Here is a 15,361-nt window from a genome sequence, read left to right as displayed (position 1 = left end):
CTTCCACCGTAAATCGAACCAGAGTCTCCCGCGATCAAGGCGTATGTGTTAACCATACAGCCACGAGGAAATTCACATAAGCACACACACATATATATTGTTGAGTTGATTTTGACTTTACCGTCTCTTTCAGCAGCGAGGATATATGAAATGTAGACCTACTGATTAACGTGGAATCCGAACTACATGAGCTCGCGCCGGGAATTGAACCCGAGTCTTCCACGGCAAAGACGCGTACACTAGCCGCGGAGTTCACACACACACACAGAATCAGAGTCCTCACACACCAAGGGTGAGAGCTGTGCCACTGAGTCACAGCGGCCACGGGGCTAGGTCGAGTCCACTTTACGTTCATAGTTTCTTAGTACATAAATGTTACGATTATGAAATAGATTTTCCTTAATGAGCTGCATAAAAACAAAAGCTTTCGAAATGCATTAAACAATTAGCTCGATTTGAGTGTGAACTTAAAGTTATATCAGAGTGTAAATTCGGATACGCACCAAAGCTCGAAAACTTAATACACTATTTCTCCTATATAGTCAGCATGTATCAAGCAATCGTTCAGCTTTCATTTGAGAGGATGGAAATCGAAGGTCCCTGAACAACTATGTTACTAATGTGCGGAATGTATTTATCTTACAGTGAACTGCTTTGATTCCAAGTGACCTAACTCCAAAATTGAAATTTTCCAGGAGTGAAAGTTGAAGTTCAATATCTCATGAACAATCCATATTTCTTTTATGTTGGGAACCAAAACCATAACTACTGTATGTAGTTCATTGTTTTATAACTTAGTGTTTACAAAAATCCTTTAAAAAAATACCTATTCATAGAAGTGAATGGTACTTATCTGTACTAGTTCTTGGCATCCAAGCAGTCCATTTATTGTAATACTAGCTTAATATACCCATTCTTCGCATGGGGTCTGTATTTGGAAGTCAACACCTGTGGAAGTATCACCATTCATTTCAGTGACCGCGAAAACTATGGATTTGACACTAGTATCAATCAATATGGGCTATTTATACATGTCTCGGTATTCCTCACCCGCTGACACCCGGCCCGCATACAGTAGTAGTTGAATTTGCAAGTCATCGCTGATGGAAGTGTCACCATTGATCTCAGCGACCGTGAAAATATGGATTTGACACTAATGTCGATCAATTTGGATTACTTTTACTACATGTCTCGCTAAACGCCCCCCTGAGACCCCCTGGTTCCAATTTTGACAAAAACGCTTCGCCTTAGACTGGGACCTGGACCAAGGTATCCGTGACCAAACTTTGGTAACTCTCGGTCAACTTGTCTGGTCCCCAGGTCGGTCCCAGTAAACGTCCCCCCCGAGACCCCCTGGTTCGAAATTAAAAAAAAAAAAAACGCTTCGTCTTGATCTGGGGCCTGGACTAAGGTACACGTGACCAAATTTTGGGAACTCTCGGTCCACTCGTCTGGTCCCCAGGTCGCACACAGACAGACAGACAAACACACAAACAAACTCTTTATTTTATTTATATTAGATAAGATATACTATGTAAAATAGTCTCGTATCATAATATGTGATGTACAACAAATGTTACATTATATATTATCCGTAGCTCGTGATATGCTGCAACATATTAAAGCCTCAGAATAGTTGGGCAAGCGAATAATCCAGAAGTTACGTAACCCTTTTGCGTTCATGGGAACGAAAACACAATACTTATAACTATGCTAAATTACTATAGACTACCAACTGCTCATTCAGAGAATTTATGAAGTTCACTTTATCGCAATAGTTTTATACAAACTAGATTTAGACTACGGATAATAGTTTTATACAAACTAGATAATCAATTATTATTATTATTATCATTATATTTGCAGTACAACCAAATACAACGACATTAACTATTAGTTCTAATTAACTGAATTGATCTGAAAATTAAATCTTGATCTTTAAAGATTAACTATTAATTTTATGCGTTCTGTACCTTTCTGAAGGAATAAAAGCTGGAATTGGTTTCAAGGCTGTTTCTGAGTGAATACTTTCTTCAAAATAATATTAAAAATTATAGAAAGATTTTCGAGACATTCGAGTCGAGTCGAGATTTTTAAGAGCCGTCTCGACTCGAAAATTCGAGTCGAGAAATACGTTTGTCTCGACTCGTCTCGAATTTTACAAAGTGTGTCTCGACTCGAATTCGAGTCGAGTCGAGTCGAAATTCGAGACATGTCTCGACTCGAGCGCATCCCTAACACACATACTTGTAATAATGATGCACTAGTGTTTGTAAAAAAAGAGAAATACTCCACACCAGTGTTCACCACAGAGATAGAACAAATTTGGCATACACACATAAACTTTTTTACAGACTTACAATTCTTAGGTCCGTAGATTATTATTCTTGCAATTCGTCACTTTTCCTTTTGTCATTCGTTCATGACTTACTGAATGTTCCTTCAAATTTTCTAAATTAATCAGTTTCAAATAAAAAAAAATATCCATAAGTCAGCCATTTAGTTATTTAGATAATGTTAGCACGTGTGCTTTTAGCTTTAGCGCTTGTTACATTTTTAAAAATATTTTGTGATTTTTTTTAAAAAAAAAGCCATTGTACCAACGTAAATGGCGCATATATATATAAACATTGCGAAGTTTGCTTTAATATTCTGGGGAGTTTAAATGTTGTTTTGATAGAACATTATTTTAACCTTAAAAATATAGTAGAAACAGATTTAAGAACACCCAGTGGGAACTCATGGGTTCTGCCCAAACTTGGTACATAAGAAGATCATAGTAAGATTCCAACATGATCCCGATAAGACATCCTAAAGACATTACATTGAGGTTCAAATAGAGTACTCATTTGAATAGCACGTGCAGTCACTACGAGAGGGCCCACAAGCGGAAGTTCGGGCAAGCAGCCGGTCGTACAGATACCGAATGTCTATCACGGGTATTGCATCCCCCGTTCGTACATGATCTGCTAAAATATCGGAACTACATCTTTCCATTAATAATAAAGATGTTAATGGAAAATAAACATGTACATCTTTATTATTTTCCATTAAAATGCAATATCACATACTTCTTTTGTGCGAACAGCAACTTCCGATATTGTACGCGTACTACTTGTGGTAAACTCGTTTAATTTTTCACTCTATTTGTATTTCAATCACAGTACATCCCTGCAGCGGTTCTCGTTTCCTAACAATCGAGCAAACGTTGAGCACGATAGGTTAACTTTGATCCTCTAAATCTGACCACTATTAGTAATACCTGCTACCGTATCACAACCTGTCTTTTATGCGTGCCAACCCATTTCCCTGTAGAACGTCATATTTTTTCTACTGTTGTTCCTGTTATCTGTGATTTCTTTGACTCATTACAGATACAATGGGTGCAATTTCCAGCAACTTCATTTTGGACTTCTGCACAGCTAGATTGTGCATTTCGTCCAATGTGAGTCGGTCAGTTAAGGTAGTCCGATCACTTCTGCTATGGAAACCTCTGCGTCCCATCGTGTTTACCACCAATGAATACAAGCTTCTTCGTGCCTATATTGTTGACACACATGCTGGAGACCCGTGTGCTATTCCTGTTGCAAGCTCATTTGATTATGATCCCACGTTAATCTGAAGGTATCTCATATGGCATTTGATGCTACAAGGTATGTTAAACTTCAGACCATCAAGAAACAACCACCAGTAAACCACTGATCCGTCATGATCCATACGAGCGCTAATTCTGCGGAGAAGTCACTTACTTGTACAATAGGCGTTCGCGGAGTTTGTTCTAGCGTTGCAGATGCAGATTAGGTTCCACACACACTTATCGTGTTGTCCGACAACCTTCAAACAATTAGCAACATGCCCTCTATTAGAATTTTGTGCTGTGAATTCGACTTGAATTGAACGATATGTGTGCATGTAGGGTGTTCTTAAATGCATTTTCGCCAATGTGTATATATACGGGGTAGAAGGTAACTCAACCGAAAAACTTTCGGAATACAGCTAGATTGTGCATTTCGTCCAATGTGAGTCGGTCAGTTACGGTAGTCCGATCACTTCTGCTATGGAAACCTCTGCGTCCCATCGTGTTTACCACCAATGAATACAAGCTTCTTCGTGCCTATATTGTTGACACACATGCTGGAGACCCGTGTGCTATTCCTGTTGCAAGCTCATTTGATTATGATCCCACGTTAGTCTGAAGGTATCTCATATAGCATTTGATGCTACAAGGTATGTTAAACTTCAAACCATCAAGAAACAACCACCAGTAAACCACTGATCCGTCATGATCCATACGAGCGCTAATTCTGCGGAGAAGTCACTTACTTGTACAATAGGCGTTCGCGGAGTTTGTTCTAGCGTTGCAGATACAGATTAGGTTCCACACACACTTATCGTGTTGTCCGACAACCTTCAAACAATTAGCAACATGCCCTCTATTAGAATTTTGTGCTGTGAATTCGACTTGAATTGAACGATATGTGTGCATGTAGGGTGTTCTTAAATGCATTTTCGCCAATGTGTATATATACGGGGTAGAAGGTAACTCAACCGAAAAACTTTCGGAGGTGATTCCTTATAAGAAATGAAAGAAAAAAGTTCCAATGGACGTGGGTCGAAAAACGTCTCCTTTCAGAGTTATGAAACGCCGAATATTCGAAAAATCACGTTTCAAAACTCCCTGGCGTAGAAACTATAGGACCTATCCCAAGCGTTTTAAGGAATTACACAGGAACTAGTATGCGCTCTATCTAAATATCCATGTTTTACCATCCTCTGTTATCGGCGAAACGAACTTGAAAAGGAAGTTGAAGTATAGGGATACTCCTTTAAACACTAATGGTGCGTTCGTTTCGCTGGTATCGGTGAATTCTGAAACATGGATATTTAGACAGAGCGCATACTAGTTCCTGTGTGATTCCTTAAACCGCTTGGGATATGTCCTATAGTTTCTAAGCCAGGGCTTTTGAAACGTAATTTTTCGAATATTCGGCGGATCATAACTCTGAAATGAGACGTTTTTCGACCCATCCATGTTTTACCATCCTCTGTTATCGGCGAAACGAACTTGAAAAGGAAGTTGAAGTATAGGGATACTCCTTTAAACACTAATGGTGCGTTCGTTTCGCTGGTATCGGTGAATTCTGAAACATGGATATTTAGACAGAGCGCATACTAGTTCCTGTGTGATTCCTTAAACCGCTTGGGATAGGTCCTATGAAAGGTGGTAACCCTACACTCGCCTGGTGTTTAGAACTGCATTTGACTAGAAGTTTGAAGTAATTTGAGTGAACGAAATATGGAATGTCGTGTAAACAGATCCCGAAAAAAGAGTAAAACACACAGCTTTAAAGTAAAATAGTTTCATTTTATACTTGTGTATGTTGCCTAATATTAGAAGTGAAATCATTTAACGTTTTATTAAAATTATATAATTTATTTTATTCCTTAGCATTACATCAATCTCATCAGATGCTAACAAAGATGATAATAAACCAGAAAACAGTGTTGCCAACCAAGATGATAATAGACCAGAAAACAGTGTTGCCAACCAAGATGATAATAGACCAGAAAACAGTGTTGCCAACAAAGATGATAATAGACCAGAAAACAGTGTTGCAAACACTGAGAAAGGCAGCTGCAAAGCCAACACCACGAAGAAGGTTAGCCCACCGAAACCTAAGAGGTATCGTCGAAGAAAAAAGCAAGATGTCCAAGACAGCTATAGCTGTGAGCATTGTCCACAGGTGTTTCAGACACTGCGTGGCTATAAAGTCCATCTGGCAAGTCATATACGAAACAAACATTTCAAGTGTCGTTTCTGTGGTGAAATATTTAAACTAAAAGCCAAGTTTATTCGACATGAACGAAATCACACAGGGGAACGCCCGTTTGTATGTGATCTATGTAAGTACGCATTTATTATGAAAAGTCAACTAGTTTTACATATGCGTGTGCATACTAACGAGCGGCCGTATAAGTGTAAACTCTGCGATAAAGCCTTCAAGAAGAGTTGTAACTTACGATTGCATGAACTCACCCACGTGGAGAATAAGCCATTCATGTGTGAATTTTGTGGGAAATCATATCGGGACAAAAATGAACTTATAATGCATGGTCGCATCCATACAGGTGAAAACCCGTACACCTGTGACTTTTGTGGCAAATCTTTCCGAATGAAAAATGTTCTTATGGTGCATACTAGGATACATACAGGGGTTAAGCCGTATCAGTGTGCTCATTGTTCGTTGTCCTTCCGTCACAAATATCAATTGGATCAACATTTGAAGGGTTTAGTAACAGAATTGGCTATAGCTGCATCTGCTAATGACTCAATTCTTCTTGAGACAGATCATGCAGATACAACAGTAACGACAACAAATGATTCAAATACTACAGATCATGATAGTTCATAATTGTTTGTATTTTCTGAATGAATTATTATTTATATGTCTTTCCGTAAATTTTAATGATTTTGTTTCACAATAGTGGAACCAAGAAAATTGTCTGACTCATTAAAATTGAGGACTTTTCTCCATAAAGTTTTTAAGAATGTATTGTAATTTAAACTATGGCGAGGCGTTGATTACTAAATTGTTTACATATTTTTGTGTTGAAATATTATTTTTTACCAGCAGGGTGCATCCTAAAAATATTTATACGACTTCAAAATTGCAAAGTCTGTTTGTATTATACAAGACGATTCTTTTGGTAGTAGACCCAAGAAAACGTTAATACTTCAGCAAGTTGTTGATTTATAATTATAAAATGTGCGTTCTTAAAAACGTGGGACATTGGGAAGGGAGAGGGAAAATCGAGGTACCGTCAGGACAATGACTGGCTGGTTTCATGTCACATACTGCTGTCATTGTATTACGTGATACTAAAAGAGAATGGTGAAGGAGCGTGTATTTTTTATCTTTAGGAAAGCGCCAGTAAAGGAGAGGATTGCAAATTTCGTAACTAAGTAAAAGGGCGACAGGAAGGATTCTTAATATCCATGCAGATGGCAAGCCATCGATGACGGATCAAATAGTGGCATACGTAAAGCAATGCTTGCAACTATCACTAGACTTAAGAATTTAAGATGCAAAATTTTGGTTTAGAAAGGTGCGAAATTCGTGGAAACAGTAGCAAAACCAAGAGCTCCTTCATGACTAAGCGGTTAGCGTACACGCCTTTGGCATGGGAGACCCTGGTTCGATTCCCGGCGGGAGCTCATGTGGTTCGGATTTCACGTAATCAGTAGGTCCTGTTTCATATAGCCTCGTTGCTGAAAGGGCCGTTAAACTGCAAATCAACTCAACTCAATAGCAAAACTAGTTACATCATATATACCTAGGTAAGGACTCAAAGTTCACTGATGTATTGAAAAGTCTGCCTAAAACAAGTCCCAGAACACAATGTTATTAAAGCCATAAATCCAGAAAACTATTATGACATAACATTTAACGGTTCTTTTTATTTTTTCTTTCTTCAGTGAGGCTGCATCTCCGATCACTAGGTAAGGGTCGTGGTCATATGGTTAGCATATGGCGCGGGAGACCCGGTTTCAGTTGTCGGTGGGAGCTCATTTGATTTGGGTCCCACTCCAAGCTGATGAGCCACATCTTATGCTAAACGGAACGCTAAAATCCAAAGCAATCAACCCATCCAGTCACTATGTAAATATTTATGTGAACAAAAACATTCAACAATACGATTGGTGATAGATGTGATTAGTCAATTTGAGGTTGACACCTTCCATTATTATTTATTCAATAGCTTTCGCCTAAGAAGACTACAGTGAAGTGAAATCTAATGTAATGATACATCCTCTCAGTGTTCCTTATTTAATTGTTACAGAAATAAAATGCGGAAAAGGAACCAAAAAAGTTTTAAACAAGACCGCAAAAAGATAATGATACTGACAAAAGGAGCAAGCTAAACACTTAAGAGTGTTAATTTAATGTTGTTTTCTTTGCATGACAAACTAACTTGGGCATTTTAATCCCAAAAAGAGTAAGGTATAGCACCTAAAATTCCTAGCTCTAACAATTGCCAAAGAAATCTGCACGCAGTTTTTTTACGAAACTGGCTTGTCTTGTTCAGTTACCGCCGTCCGGGAATTAAAAGTCAACCAATCAGAGAACGCAAAAAAGCAAAGTTGAAGACTTACCGCGTTACTATTGTCCAGGAATTAAAAATACACTGGAAAGGAATGGCATATTGCAAAGGGAATCTCTTTTGCGAGTACTATGAAGTGGGCATAACATGGTAATCAAATAAAGCTCGATTTGACTTAACTGGAATGGAGGCACAAGAAACTTTATGACTGGATTATTTCGAAGTGCTTAAGGCCGTCAATATCTGACTTAAGTTTTTTTAACCTTAAAAGTATAAAGCTTATGCAATAAGCTACGAAGAAACTGGAAAACATTTGACGTGAGATTACTAGGATAAGGAGGACAGACGATTAATGGAAGTGGATGTGAAATTATTTTTTGTGCTCTTTCACCGGAAACTGAAGTTGGGATCTTGTGTACAAAAGACATACGCACTAGCCACTAAATCAGCGGGAAGGACTATGCTTCTCGTGGAGCAATATACGTAGTCACATATTCAAAATCTATTTAATACGGTAGTGTTTGAAATATTCACATTTTCTTGGGTCTAGTACCGAAAGAATCACCACCCTGTGATTCAGATGTTATAATTAAACATATTTATTTTGAATGTAGGAGTTTTAGTATTATTACATGTTATTTTAAACCTTTGGACTTAATACGAATATACTTATTTACACGAATTCAAGGTGTACACACAAAAAGAGGTCAAAATATTGTTCATAGTGACACAGGGACATTTCCTAGTATATAGATTTTATTTCGCTGTTAATAGAACTGTTTCCTTTCGTGGGCTGTGAATAACGAATACAGAGTAGAGCTAGGAATTTTAGGTGCTACACATTAATTTTTCTTTGGCATTAAAATGCCCAAATTACTTATTGTTGCAAGAGTAAATAAATAAATAAAAAAAAAAAACAGGGTATCTATCGGTCACGAAAGTCATGAAAAAGTCACGAAATTTAGCTTTATGGTCACGATTTTTTTTTTTATCTACGAATATAAGTACAGACTGGAAAATTTTATTGTATACAACGTCAAAATTCACCGCCAAAAATGTCTATTGTCGGCTTCAGACGCTACCAAATCTCAAGCAAAGCACGCTTCTATCGCGTGCATGAAAATTCGGCCTAATTCAAATTCAAATTTGCTCTTGAGACTGTCCTTCAGCTGGCATTATTGAGCAGTGGCGATGCAAGTCGCATCGCGTCGCCGAAACCACCTATGCATCTAACCAGTTGATTCAACTATGAGAAAACACCAATTTTTTATCGCTCCAGGGAACAGCCTTTGAAAGTAGAGATAAGATAAAGATAAGTGCTGAAGAATATAGAATATTAGTTTTTGAATGTTACGAAAATTTATGGTTTGCTAAAGAAAAGGTCACGAAATTTCATTTTGGAATTTTAGTAGACACGCTGATACAGAAAACACTCCTTTGTTTGGTTGCATTTTTTCATGCAAGCACCTTTTTCTGAATATCAACCTTTTGGAGTTTTTACAACTTTTTTCCCTTTCCATATATTATTATAAATACAAAGAACACGAAGGTGCGACATCACATTACTTGCACTTCGGTGTAGTCCCTTAAGTGGAAACCTATTGAATCCAAAGTAAAAGGAGGTATCAACATCAAATAGACCAATCATGGCTATCACCAATCGGTATTGCTGAATGCTTTTGTTCATACAAATATTTACTTAGTGACCGGATGAGTTGATTGATTGGTTGATTTGGACTTTAGAACCCCGTTTCGTGTCGAGACTATATGAAACGGACCTACAGCTTAACGTAGGGTCCATACTACATGAGCTCTTACTAAAAATCGAACTCTAGTCCTCCATGCCCAAAGTGCGTACGATAATCATATGACCAGGAACCTTCCGGAAATAGAGCATTGCTGAAAAAGAAAAAAGCATTGAATGTTAAACGTTATTTGTTATAACAGTTTTCCGTACTTTTAACTATCCTGAATTTCATTGAAATGTTATCCATATTAAGTTTTCTGAACTTGTTTGTGACTTGAATAACATTGTATTCTGCGATTTCGTATTGTTCTGTATCGGGAAGGTTGAAGGAATACATTGTTCAATTGGTTTAACTTTTATTCGTGTAAGGCCAAAACTCCTTCCACCCAAACGGTTCTTACTCTCCTTTTACACGAAGATGAACAAAGATGCAATTATCCTTAAAGGCAGCCTAATCGGGATCTCATAAGGGTGTTAAATCATAATTGTTATATATGTACAGGGTGTAACAAAAAGGTACGGCAAAATTTCAGGGGTGGATTCCTTATGGGTAGACAAGCTTTTTTTTTTTTATCTGACCCTGTCAGGAAATGCATCGTTACAGAGTTACGACCATTGAGCCGTCTGATGCTGTGAAATAGTCTCATTCTGGTCGCCCCTTAATATGACTTAATTTAAACCTCAGTAGCTCACCCCCTAATTAAGCTAGGGAGATAATTTTGGTATTAATGTGTTCCTAAAGGATGAAGCTTTCGACAGATATATATTTCATGTATGTGGAGGGTACCACGGTTGACGTGATGGCAAAAAAACAAAACAATATGTAGTTTCCCTCCCCCATCATCCGTGGTACCCCCCACGTCAATGAAATACATATTGGCGGAAAGCTTCATCCTTCAGGAACAGATTGGTACCAAACTTATCTTCCTAACTTAATTAGGGGGTGAGCTATTGAGGTTTAAATTAAGTCATATTAAGGGGCGTCCAGAATGTGACTATGTCAAAACATCAGACGGTTCAGTGGCCGTAACTCTATAACGATGCATTTCCTGACATATGGTCATATGAACTTTTTTGCTTGCCTACCCATAAGGAATCCACCTCTGAAATTTTGCTGTACCTTTCTGTTACATCCTATATATATAATTTGCATCATGCATAGCATTATTAAGTTTAATGGATATTGTGTTTCTCTTATTGCTGTTGATTTTCTATTCTAATTAACGCTTCGCCGTAGTGAAATCTAATGAATTTTACAACCATGTGATTTATTTAATTTTCTGTACTTATTTATTTATTTATTAGTGTAATATTATCTAAAATTAGATAATAAATATATTTTGATGGTAATGTTTATTAGAATCAATATCAGTTGTTTGCCTGTTTCATGATACAAAATAACAACATGAGTTAAACTGCTATCTGATCGTTGATTAGTGTATAAAATTAAATATCGCCAGTGTGTTGTTTTATTATCCAGTCATGCATTTCACTTTTATGTATTTTATATGGGTATAAGGTATCAATTTCATATTTGTTATACTACTTTACAAGGGTTTTCTAACAGAAGAGAAAACACCTGATCTTGAAGGAACTGTATGCACTGAATTCGAATATGCATTCAGTTTTTCTCCGTCACGTACAGTTTTCCTGCAACAGCGGGACTTTTGGGAAATTTCCTCAAAAATTTCCCCTGTTCACGAATTTCATAACCTAGATCTTGTCCCCTTACGAATAACAACATAAGAATTACACCAAAAAAATCTTGATTGATACTCAATGAAACCTCCAAGTTTCAGAACAATCTATTATTATTTCTAACGCTATAAGGAAACTTAAAGATAACAACCAGGGCCGAGAGTTGAACGGTGTTCACCAGGTTATGGTATATGCTGATGATATAAATTTAATAGGAGATGATAGGAGGACAATAGAAAGAAATGCAGAGGTCTTATTAAACGCTTCCAGGGACATGGGTTTAGAAGTAAATGCAGAGAAAACTAAGTACATGGAAGTGCATCGGGACCATAATACGGCAAATTATGGAGGCGTTAAAGTATTAAATTATACTTTTGACAAAGTGGATACTTTCAAATATCTAGGATCAGTATTAACAGACGAAAATCATATTCACGAAGAAAGTAAATGTCCACTAAAAGCAGGGAATTCGTGTTATTATTCAGTTCAAAATCTCTTGTTGTCGCGAATTCTGTCGAGGAATTTGAAGCTTAAAATATATAAAACGATAATCATGCCTGTTGTTCTGTATGGTTGCGAAACATGGTCGCTTACTCTGCGGGAAGAACATAGACTGAAAGCATTTGAGAAATAGATCCTGAGACGAATATTCGGACCCAAGAGGAACGGGAATGGGGATTGGCGGAAACTTCATAACGAGGAACTACACAATTTATACGGTCTACCAAACATTGTTAGGGTCATCAAGTCTACGAGGCTTAGGTGGGCAGGCCATGTAGCTAGGATGGAAGAAAGTAGAAACGCTTTCAAAGTCTTGACTGGAAGACCAATCGGAAAACGACCATTAGGAAGACCTAGGCGCAGATGGGAGAACAATATTAAGATTGATCTCGCAGAGATAGGAATACAAAGTAGAAACTGGATCCAGTTGGCTAAGGATAGAAGTCAATGGAGAGCTTTTGTGAACGCGGCATTGAACCTCCGTGTTCCATAGGCCAAAGAGTTAGTTCGTTAATTTATGCTTTCAGATCTCTGGATTTGGTGGGGAAAAAAACTATTTGCTTAATTACCACAAGCACAGTCATAAAATAGAATGCTATACAATTTACATGTATCACAATTTACAGTAAACAATAATACAAATGTACAAAAAAGTCACGAAAAAGCCATTAAAACTACCAGAATGTGTGAAACTTTTATTGAGTTATACAAATGTACACTACTTCCTTCTTTTGTAAGACGTATTGTATTCTTTAACAAAACCACGACAATAATCCCCCACCATTGAGGGATCCCATCGTCCCTGCTACCTTTCCTCCATTGTCGTCATGTTTTGGTGGAGTCTTTCCCCCTGTTCGTCGCTGACAGCACCTAGATTAACAGGAAAAAAGCTAAGATGAAATTGTAAAAAACTGGAATTTTAAAATCATCCTACAACCCAATTCTGTGTATTTTTGTAGCATGTTCTGTACGATTTCCCTGTAATTCTCCACTTTCTTATTGCCCAGAAAGTTGTGCACAACACAAATGCTGTCCAGGTCGCTAGCTCGGCACTGTTTAACTTGCTATCAAAGCTATCATCAAGCATGAGTTTCGTAATCTGAAGACCAACAAACACTCCCGCTGAATCTTAGCATCACTCAGGTTAGGAAACTTATGTCGCATATGCTTGAAACCTTCACAGTTATGTCCATGGTTTTGACAGAGTTCTTCATAAGTCCTAACTTTATATGAAGTGGTGGCAGTAGTTAGGATCTTATTAGGATCTACCAAAGGAGCATATTTGACGTTGCATTCTCCAGGAACGTAATTCACTCGAGGTTCCCAGTCTTTCACTTCGTAATGCTTGTCATCAGCTCGGCTATCCCATAAACATAAAAAGCATTCGTGTAACCGCACTGCAATCCTAATAAAATAGCAACTACCTTGAGATCGGAACTTATTTGCCAAGAATGATCCTTGTAATGTATGAGATTTAGCAAAATTGACATGGTGGTATAGGATTCTTTAATCTTCACTGAAAGCGCAAGTGGTATAGAAGGTTTTTGATTTCCATTATGTAAAAGAACAGCTTGTGGTAATGAAGCAAATCGTTTTTCCCCAAATCAAGAGATTGAAATATGGTGCAATGAACAAACACACAGTATACATATAAATATCTTTACTTCTCTAGAAATAATAAAGCGATTGTTCTGAAACTTGGAGGGTTTATTGGGGGGGGGGGGGTTACTGAGTATCAATCCAGGTTTTCTTTGGTGTAATTCTTGTTTTATTATTCGTAAGGGGACAAGAGCTAGGGTTATGTAATACGCGAAAAAGGAAAATGTTTGAGGGATTTTCCTAAAACTCCCTCTGCAGCGGGAAAACCGTACGTGCTGGAGAAAAATGGTATACATATTCGAATTCAGTGCAGATTGTTCCCTTAAGATGAGGGGTTTTCTCTCGTTACAAGAAAAAAAAAAAAGTTAAAATATGTTGACTAGTGTTATTTGCAACGTGTGCTTCGAAGAAGTGTAATTCAAGATGTATCAAGAAGTATGTTAAATCTAAAATTTATGCAAGTGAATATTTGGATAGTAATTGTTCTATATTTCCATAGGGCAGCTGTTGTCTAAAAAAGCATTTGTTACTGCCGAATCACAATATGTACTGTTAAAACATGTTTTAAGACTCTTCGTTAAGCTCACTCTCACTTTCTTGAATTCTAGTGAAAAACTTAAAATGAAAAACAGCTAAAATTTAAAACCAAACCTTTATAGTATCTACATAATATTATTATGTGAAATAACAATTGCTTTTAAAATCAATTTGAGTGCTCAATAGCGATAGTATACGTATTGTGCCTTTTGGTAGGTCCTGGTACTAATGAGGTATTTTTCAATTTTAAACTTGGGCCTGGAAATGTTTCTTCCACGTTTCTCGATTTTCACCTTCCTCTTTTAACTCCCAATATTTTCTTCTATTTGAGCACTTGTGTTCTTATTCCTATTCCTCGCTTTCCTTTGATCTTTCCTTCTATGGCGGTGTGAAGAAGACAATTTCTTCACAAGATATATCCAATCCAATTGGCCTTCCTACGAAAGATGTTGGCTAGAAGCGTCTTCTTCTCTCCTATTCGTTTTAGAACATCTTCGTTTGTTGTTTTCTCTGTCCATTTTATCTTTTCCATTTTCCTCCAACATCACATTTCGAAGCTCTATAAAATATTTCTTCTCGAACTTCTGTAATGTCCTTGTTTCTGAACCATACAGTCTAATGCTCAACGACGTATCTCATTTTTTACTTAAATTTAGTTATTGGTCGCTGAGTATATATATGGGTACTCTACAACACCTGACGAAGCGGCTTAACTCAAAACGCAAAAACACAGAAGTTACGGCACTTTAAACTTCCGATTTGAGCAATATCCCGCCAGACGTAACGCCCTATCTCAAGTTAAGTCTCTTTGTCAAACAGAGAAAATTTAAATTAAGTTTCAATATAGGCGTATTTCATAGCATTGCGGCAGTAAAAGAAAGGAATACATCAATCGTAGCACTTCAAGTCTAGTAACAGTAGTTCCAGTAGAAAAAGAAATGCTTTATTTTCTCTTTGCCGGCAAGAAGAAATAATACTAATCTGGTTTTGGTGTAGGTGTATATCATAGTATAGCGGTGGTAACATAAAGGAATGTATCAATCGTGTCGCTTGAGGACTAACAATTGTTCTCATATACAAAAAGGAGCTTTATTTTTTTTACTACTTTTTTTTCTTTGTTTTCAACTTTGATTACACATGTACTCTATCACATTGAACTTCATTTTGCGGTTGCTG

At 37.3% G+C, this 15,361-nt stretch overlaps 1 protein-coding gene across 2 annotated transcripts in view; it reads left to right on the top strand.

The window, feature by feature from the left end:
• LOC145690208 (uncharacterized) overlaps positions 1–11,200 on the top strand; it is a 44,135-nt gene extending 32,935 nt beyond the window's left edge. For both annotated transcript variants that reach the window (XM_081764879.1, XM_081764878.1), the window contains one exon: positions 5,450–11,200. In XM_081764879.1, coding sequence (XP_081621005.1) covers positions 5,450–6,413 — 964 coding nt within the window. In that variant the 3' untranslated portion in view covers positions 6,414–11,200. The remainder of the gene's footprint in view (positions 1–5,449) is intronic.
• The last annotated feature ends 4,161 nt before the right edge of the window (positions 11,201–15,361 follow it).

The sequence above is a fragment of the Thermobia domestica genome, chromosome 7, assembly GCF_964235325.1.
Source record: "Thermobia domestica chromosome 7, izTheDome1.hap1.1, whole genome shotgun sequence".
NCBI lineage: Eukaryota > Metazoa > Arthropoda > Insecta > Zygentoma > Lepismatidae > Thermobia > Thermobia domestica.
The sequence above is the reverse complement of the archived record's forward strand: the minus strand, read 5'-3'. Positions and strand labels throughout refer to the sequence as shown.